The following is a 9,392-nucleotide window of genomic DNA, read 5'->3' as shown; positions in this document are numbered from 1 at the left end:
AATGCTGGAACACTACTCAGCCATTAAAAAGAATGAAATCTTGCCATTTGCAATGGTGTGGATGGAGCTAGAATATATTATGCCAAGTGAAATAAGTTGATCAGAAAGACAAATATCATATGGTTTCACTTATATATGGAATTTAAGAAACAAAACAGATGAACATATTTGGTGGGGGGGGTGGAGAAAGGGAACTAATCCATAAGAGACTCTTAACTATAGAGAACAAATGGAGTTGACGGAGGAAAGTGAGTGGGAGATGGGCTAGATGGGTGATGGGTATTAAGGAGGGCACTTGTGATGAGCACTGGGTGTTGTCTGTAAGTGATGAATCACTGATTCTATTCCTGAAACCAATATTGCATTGTATGTTAACTAACTAAAATTTAAATTTAAAGAAAGAAAGCAAGCAAGCAAGGAAGCAAAGGAGTCCTCAAGCAAAACTACCAGCAGGTAACAGGGGAGAAAAGCTGAAGCCAGAAGCGTGGGACAGTTCTGCCACGGTATTGAAGACATTCTGGTCTATAAAACTGAAGATTTAGAAGCACCCCAATAAAGTCTGTGCCTGTTTAACTCATAAGGAGTTAGATTTTTGGACTTGTTGACTTTTACTTGGCAGTAAACATCAACCTAATTAGGAACTTGTCATTCAAACGTAGTGAGTCCTTCCATTCCTCCTTTTCTGTTATAGCTAACTTTAGAGAATTCTTAGTTTTTTCTAAAGGAGCCATAGTTTCCATTTAAATTATGGCTCCCAAACCCACAATGACCCAGAGTTCAGTGTTCTCACAACACAGAGACCACAAACCACTTTAAATTTTTCAATATGAAAAAGATTCTAGAAACTGCCTGCACATTCCTTAACTAATAAATACCATGACAGAGCTGCAATATGTGAGCAATTACAGAGAAAGAGTTTCTACCTTCAAATGCTCTTATCTTAATATACATTAAAGAAGAATTCTAAAAAAAAATATATTAAATGTAAAGCTTTATCAAGAAATAAAAGTTAAATATCTCTGGCATACAAAATTAGTTAACTATTTGTTAGAAGACATTCATCCCTTCATTTTCAGAAAAGAACTCTGCTTTATTTCACCCCAGCATCCACAAATTATTCATCAATTTTTTTTTCTAAACCTGTAACTGAGACCAGATGATCTTTAGAATTCCCCAAAAAAGTTAAATATAGCAAGCAGCATGCTGAGACGAGGTAGGGCCTCCTCACCACTCAAACTGCAGTGTTTACCTGAACAGGTTTTGTTTTGTTCTTTGTTTTTTTGTTTTTTTTTTTTTTCAAATTGGCTCCATACGCTTTACAGCTGACAGAGCCAGCCAGGTGCCCTGAATGGGTTTTTTTTTTTTATGTTTATTTAAAGAGAGACAGAGAGAGAGGAAGGGGCAGAGAGAAAAAGAGAAAGAGAGAGAGACAAGAGACAGAGAGTGAGAGAGAGAGAGAGAGAGAGAGAGAGAGAGAGAGAAAGAGAGAGAGAGCGAGCGCACAAGCAATCTCCACACCCAGCATAGAGCTGGGCATGAGGCTCAATCCACGACAGTGAGATTGTGACCTGAGCAGAAATCAAGAGTCAGACATTAACTGACTGACCCACCCAGGTGCCCGCTGAAAGAGTTTTTTTAATGTCACTTGTTTTTTGGTACAGGCTGAGGAGACGGCCATAGCCTGGACCAGTGGCAAGGTCATTCACAACACTGCTATGTGATCACACGTCCTCTTGCGTGCTGGCTATCCACCTCAACCCCAACGCTAAATACACCTTATGTGATGTTCACATCTAAGTTCAGTCATTCTATCTATAGGTGAATTTAAAATCAGACATAGTACCTCTGGTTCTGCCCTAGGAAAAATTACCTTTCCTCCCTCTGAAAATGTTGTATCTAATAGGAAATATTTAATTGGCATTTGGGAACCAAGAAAAGAGGAGAAATATGTATGACTCTTAAGAGGTGATTTAACAATTTTTTTGACTTTGTGGGTCTAGTTATTGACTTTGACATATATCATCATCAGGTTACTTTACCGTGTGAAAGTTAACAAAAAATTGGCTTATCATGGTTTAAGCTGAAACTACTGGTGGCATTTGTCTCTTACCTATAAGATCTACTCCATTTATTTCATTGCTGTATAGTCTAGGAAAAAAACGTCCATCTCCAAAATAAAAACTAAAAATGAAACTGGTCTTAAAATTATCTTTGCTTAAAGAAAAAGAGATTGCTTTTTATAAACTAGGATTCCTACTATTTCTGAATTTATTGGTTTGTTTATATATTCATTCAAGTAAGCATGTGTCAGAGTCATGATATCATAGGGAAGAAACGTGCCTTGAAATTAGAAAGTAATTTTATTAAATGACCCGATTCAATCACTTAGGGAAAGTTTGGCTTAGGGCAAGTTACTTAGGTCTCTTTCTCAAAACATCTATAAAAATAAAAAAAGAATAATATCCACCTTGTAGAGTTGCTTTTAGAATTGGTAAAAGGAAAACGAGAAGCCTAAAACGGCATCGCTTAGGTTGAGGCCCTCCGTTGGTAAACGAAGACTTAACACCTAACCTAACTACAGTTCCAACGGCCCAGAAATGTAACCTGCCACCAGTCAACGTGGAATTCTCCTGGTCAGCACCAGGAAATTTACTGATAGGCCCTTTATGTTCCCCTTAGGAGGGAGACCTTGTCCAAAACAATGGATTCTTTGCTAATCATGTCCTTTTCTCCACTCTCTTTGTACTTTTAAAACCTTTCCTTTTCTATAGCCCTTTGGAACTCCCCTCTACTTACCAGATTGAGGCCTCCCAGTGCATGAATCCATTAATAAAGTCCATAGCTCTCTGAAATCTACTCAGTTGAAATTTTGTTACTTAACAGAATTAAGTTAAATGTGTTTTAAAATACCTAGCATAATGCCTGACAAAATTCAGGCATTTGGTGCTGCCTTCCTTACTTTTCACTGATCCAGACAATGAAGTACATTTGGAGAGAAGTACAAAGAAGAAGCTTAATGGAAGAAATAAGATAGATTGGATAAATAGCAGTCAACAATGCTAGACGGTGACTTAAGTGAAGTCAAGTGGATACGGCTTTTCCTGGATTTACGTCATTATTTTAAAACTTGGTCTCAAATTGATAATAAATATTTATTCAATCTTTATTCACTTTTATACTCAATTTACTAGCATCTCTTAAAAGTTCTAGGCACAGTTACTACCTTCGAGGTATTTACAATCTAGTAGGGCAGACAGACATGTAACAATCACAGTGTAGCATTTGGGCTTTTTAATAGAAGTTTTCAAAGAAAGGACGGTTCACTGGGGAAGAAGACAATGGGGAGAGAGAAGCATTTTAGAGGTTCCAGAGTAAGAGGCAGCTACTTTCCTTCCTAGGAGCACAAATCCCACCTTAAGTTATGCTTAAGAAGCAAATCCAGCTTTTATTTAAATCTAATTTCTATTTATTTTTAGTAGGCGATACATGCACAGGATTGAAAACTCGAAGCACACACTGATATATGTAGTCGAACGTCTCCCTACTTCCTCCGTCTTTATTCATTTCACGAACTTCCTACTGTGCCTCCCAGCCTGCAGCGTCCCCTACAGAGAAGGCCAATGTCATCAGTTCCTTCTACATTTTCCAGATAGATTTAGTGCACCAGAAGCAAACAGGAATATATATTTCACCGTGTTTTTACACAGAGGCATGCTACACCTCACTTTTTTCATTTGAAATAGGTCATTGAGCTTACCGCTTATCAGTATATAAACAACTTCTTAGTTCTTCACTCTATTTCCATAGCTGAATAGTATTCCATCACAGGTGCCCCACGATTTACTGAACTGAGCATGCAGTTATTTCACATTGCGGTGACAAATGAGTGATGAATGAATGTAACATATCATTCTACACATACATAGATACAGCTAAGAAAGAAGTCCCACAGGTAAAATTATGGGGTCAATTTTGGGATGTTTTCCTAACACAATGAGAGTATTCCAAATCTTCAATGATTAGAGTCTATACATCCACAAAGTAATCTCTTCTGTGCTCAGGTTTGACTTCACCCTCTCTTAGTTCAGCAGCCTCACTCCACGCATGGATCCTGCCTGTATCACTTCAACATATATCCCTGGAGTGCCAGGTATTTATTATTCTAGGCACCGAGGACATCATAGTGAATAGTGAATAACACACACAAATCTCCCTCCTCTCAGGGAACTCTCTGGCAGGGAGTTTTCTCTGTAGCTCTCTAGGACAGGAAGATACAAAAATACAACATAAATAAGTATATTAGGAAGTGCTAAGCAGAAAAACAGTAAAATAGAGAAGGGAGACAGGAGTGCCAAGATGAAAGAAAGACCTGAGGCATATGGGGAGCTTTGGGAGAAGCAGACACTGGACCAAGCAGCAGCGTGGGTGCTGGGTTAGGCCAGAATCTGAGTCAACAAGCACAGACATAGCAAATGCACCCGGGAAAGTGGTGAAGGATATAGGAACTGAAAAAGTAACAGCCTAGGGAGAGTGGAGCTGGAGCTGGGGCAGAGAATAGAAACCCATTTTATTAGAAAAGAAACCTAAGAACAGAAAAGATTCTGCTTCCTTCTGTATAAAATATTCCATGTAATCCAGGGACCCATGGACAAGGACCAGAAAGCCAAGTTATGATGCATTTAAGTTATCAGTTTCTCATTTACGTTGGCAGGAACTTTCATTGTTATGATTATAAGCAGCCTTTTATAAAAATTATAATAGCAGTAAATTTTGACTATCGAGGATTATATCATAGAGACTCGCTTTCCAAAAATCATTCCATTGTAGGAACATTATTTACTGCCAGGCACCCATCTGTTTTCATTTTAGTACTAACTTCTTTATTCTCACACTCATTTCCCCGAGAAGTTTCAGGGGGTGGTGTAGGAGGTAGTAGTGGTTTGTTATTATCTCGATGGAAGTACAGTATAGACTACAGAAGCTGCAATTTATTCCAATTCCTCTTTTGCAAAGATATTAATCAGCACAATTCTCTCAGTATCCCAAGCAATTATAAAGAAACTACTATTTTTTTCTGTATTGCTTCAAACCTTTATTTCTTGTAATTTTCTCACCACCTATCTCTTTACCTTATGCAGCCTAACTCCGAGGCTTACTATTTCACCAAACCTGCTCTCATGAACACTTTCTTCTTTATCCAGATCGTTCTAGAATTCATTGCTGCCTTTGACATCTATGACCACACTCTCATACTTGGATGGCACTCAAAGCTCATGTTCCGTGAGAACACTCACTCACAATCAAATGAGAGGAAAAGGACCCGATGAAAGTAAAGACCAGGTTGTGGGGGAAATACATATTTGAATGAATTTGGTTGCTCAGAAGCAGAGCTGAGTTACAGCAAGGACTCAGTTAGGAACAATTTTTATTTTAAAACCAAGAGCCTTGCTCGGTTGGTTAAGTGTCTGACTTTGGCTCAGGTTATGATCTCATAGTTCGTGAGTTCAAGCCCTGCATCAGACTCTCTGCTGTCATTACAGAGTCTGCTTCAAAGCCTCTGTCCTCCTCTCCTTCTGTCCCTCCCTAATTCTCTCTCTCTTAAAAACGAATTTTTTTAAATACTTTAAAACCAAGAGCATTAGAATTCATGTAGGCCAGCACCATCATTTTATAGATGAAATAATGAGGTCCAAAAAAAATCTCTCAGTCAGGAGAGATTTGGTTGCAAGTTTTAGAAAACAGAGACTCAATTTGGCATAAACAATAAGAAGAAATACTCTCCTACATAGTATGAAGTCCAGACACAGTATCCCATTTCCTTCGAAGAACAAGCCTTTCCCCATGCCGTACAATTTGGGCATAATTCTCAGCCAGCATGAACTGCTTGCTCGTGGTCCCCCACTGAGCAAAGGGCCAAGGGAGGTCACTCTCACCTTTTCCCTTGAAATTGGAATCTTAAACAGAATGACTCATGACAAAACAGTTAAAGTTCAGTCTCTCTGATGTCAAGGCTTTAAAGAGGCTTTTTCCAAGTTCTAGACCCCTGGAACTCCTTTTTTGCTCAAATTAGCCAAAATTGATAATATTATTGGTGTAACTGCTATGTTGAGTGACTAGGACTCGCCAATAAAGAAAATCAAGTAACTTGATTTTTGTTTCTGTCTCTTTAAATCTGCTCATGAGCCTAGCCCCTCTCTGGCCCCTGCACACACAGCCCAGAAGTTAGGGCTGTGGCTCTGAAGCCAAATATTCGGGGCTCAAAATTCTAGCTCCACCTCCTGCTAATACTGCTACCCAAGGTCTCTTTTCCTTACGGGTAAAATGGGGAATAGCAACACCGACCTCACTTGGTTATTATAAAAGTTAAATGACTTCCCAAATACTTGGCACGTAGTAGGTCCTGAAAAACACTAACACTGCTGGTGGTGGCAGTAAACTGACGTTGTCATCCTTCCTCACACTCCGTATCAGACCCTGACCACTGCTGTTTCCATACCCGTGCGCACGTTAGCCTTTCCCTGTTTCTAAATTCTTCAAGACAGAATTAAGTCAAACATCACCACTTCCACAAGGTCCACAGGAGCCTACAGAGGCCATGTGGACCTGATACTCTCTAGTATTTATCATCTGTAACAGACACCTGAATCTTGAGTTCATATCATTTCTACTGTTTTTTTTAATTGAACTGGCGTGTAAAAATGACTACCCCAACAAGGAACATATTCCCTGAAGGCAAGAATGATATTTTATATTTCATATTATTCATATTACTAAGTTCAGACAAGGCTCATAGTAAGCTCTTAATGAGCAACTTTTGAATTGGCCCTATGAAAAGCTAAAAATATTTCCAATCACAATTTGCTCTGGATTTGTATAGCTGCAAGTCCACAGGCTGTGTGTTAGTACATGTGCTGCCAAAGTGAGCACATGACCTATGTTTTTTAAGTATACAAACAAGGCACGGTATAGAACTTTCTGTTTCTTCCCGCTCTGACCCATACACACCAGGCACTCAATAAATGTTACTAATTATCTTTAAAAAAAAGCTGAAAACTTCAGGGGCTGAAAATTAATTCCAGATATGATAGGAAATTCCAAATGTATCTGTTACTGTTAAGATTTGAAACAATAATGCAAAAGATCCTCTTTTGTTTAAAAATTAAAAACAGAGAGATAAGGAAAACAGATACTCCGACACTTTCACCTTCTAATACTTTTTTTTCTCATGAGAATTATTTAAGGTCAAAGTAGAGAAGGTAAAACTATTGTTATCTTTTTGTCATCATGTTTCTGGAGAAATGTTCTTTTGTTTTTTGAAACTCTGGATAACATGAAGTATACCATATTCTTTTTCTGACTTCTCTAAGTCTGTGAAAAATATACATAGAAATAAAGACCTCTGTCGTTGATGTCCAAGTGTGTATTGTTTACATACAGAAAGACAGCGCTGTTTCCTAGCTTTGTGGGCTATTATTTAGTCCTGTGAAAAAGTCCACTGAGAAAAAGAAACTGAGTAAGGTTGGACTCAATTCCAAGTAAAACAGTCTGTGGAATGGAGATGTATAAATTGATTCACTTAACCTATCCTGAGAACAAACGTCTACTACATCCATCTATGACACCTCTGTAAGTGATACCTCCATAGTTTTTGGCTTAGCATTGTTTAATGGATATGGTTATTTCAAAGTTAGAGGGAAAAAATGCTTTTGTTCTAAATGCTATCTTCTATGAATTCTTCAACCAGACCAAGTCTTAATTGATTCCTTCCTACAGAAACGGCTGGTCTCAGAGAAAAGGAAAAGGAAGAGAGAGAAAGATGGGAGTGGGGGGGAAATCCTGTTTATCTTACTTGGATTGTGCAAGACAGCCTGCTGCGACCATACTCCGATTCTGCTCTTCATTCTGGAGTGCCGTAAGCTCCACCATGTTCACCGTCACATCGTTGGTGTGGCCTGGAAGCTGGGGAAGCACTGAAATGATCTTCTCCACCAAGTTGTCTCCATGATGTCCAGTTGCGCCTGTTTAACCAGACAACAAAATATAAACTCACAAAACGGAAAATACAAACTCGCAAAACTCAAAAAAAAATCTGGAATCATGTTCTATAATGGTCCTTCCATCAAGAATAACATATTTTTTTTTCTTTCATGTAAATCACAAACCTAGCATTTTGCCCTCTGTAACACTAACCAAGCTCACAATTATGTAGTCAACCAGTACCTTGTGTTTTGGACTTAAGGCTCCATGAGGTCAGACACTGTGTCTGCTCTGGCTACTACTATATTCCTAGCACCTAGCACAGTGACTATATACAGTAGGTGTCAATAAATATTTAATATATAAATAAATAACCAGCATATATTCAGCCTAGAAAATAGTGTCATTGGATCGTACTATCGTAAGACTTTAGAGCCCAACTTTATTTTACTGATGAAAACTTCACAACACAGAAGGGTTAGAGACCTGACCAAGAAGAGTAGATCTCCCCTCTGCAAGAACCTCATCTTCATACTGCCAACTGGTTATCTAGTTCACCCTGTACCCAGCATGTCTAGCAGGCAACTTGGCAACTCTGATCTAAATATGTGTTAGATCATGGGGTAACTAAATGAATGAATGATAACAGGTTGTAATGATAGAAGCATTTATAGAGTGCTTTCTGTGTACCAGACACTGTTCTAGGTACTTCACAAGTATTAACTCTTTTAATATCAAATGACTGAGGACCTCAAATTGAAATTCAAGACCAATGACACAGTGTAATATTTTTTTCCATGAAACCAAGTTTCTTTCCAAAAGCCATCATAGCTTGGGTGACCTCCTTCCAACAATGGGTAGGATTTGGCACATCTTGTTTTGGTTCCATCCACTTTATTTTTTTTTAATTTTTTTAATTTTATTTTTTAAATAGTTTATTGTCAAATTGGTTTCCATACAACACCCAGTGCTCTTCCCCACAAGTGCCCTCCTCCAACACCACCACCCCTTTTCCCCCCTCCCCTTTCCCTTCAACCCTCAGTTCATTTTCAGCATTCAACAGTCTCTCAGGTTTTGCATCCCTCTCTCTCCCCAACTCTCTTTCCCCCTTCCCCTCCCCCAGTCCTCCATCAGGTTTCTCCTACTTTCCTGCCAGACCTATGAGTGCAAACATATGGTTTCTGGCCTTCTCTGCCTGACTTATTTCACTTAGCATGACACCCTCGAGGTCCATCCACTTTCCTACAAATGGCCATATTTCATTCTTTCTCATTGCCAGGTAGTACTCATTATATATATGTGCCACATCTTCTTGATCCACTCATCAGGTGATGGACATTTAGGCTTTTTCCATGTTTTGGCTATTGTTGACAGTGCTGCTATGAACATTGGGGTGCATGTGCTCCTATGCATCA

At 38.8% G+C, this 9,392-nt stretch overlaps 1 protein-coding gene across 1 annotated transcript in view; it reads right to left on the bottom strand.

Moving 5' to 3' along the window:
• The window catches only part of LOC115302046 (sec1 family domain-containing protein 2-like), a 49,944-nt gene that overhangs the window by 27,035 nt on the left and 13,517 nt on the right, over positions 1-9,392 (bottom strand). The window contains exon 2 of the mRNA XM_029952047.1: positions 7,850-8,018. Within this exon, the coding sequence (XP_029807907.1) occupies positions 7,850-8,018 (169 nt within the window). The remainder of the gene's footprint in view (positions 1-7,849; positions 8,019-9,392) is intronic.

The sequence above is a fragment of the Suricata suricatta genome, chromosome 1 (assembly GCF_006229205.1).
Source record: "Suricata suricatta isolate VVHF042 chromosome 1, meerkat_22Aug2017_6uvM2_HiC, whole genome shotgun sequence".
Lineage (NCBI taxonomy): Eukaryota > Metazoa > Chordata > Mammalia > Carnivora > Herpestidae > Suricata > Suricata suricatta.
The sequence above is the reverse complement of the archived record's forward strand: the minus strand, read 5'-3'. Positions and strand labels throughout refer to the sequence as shown.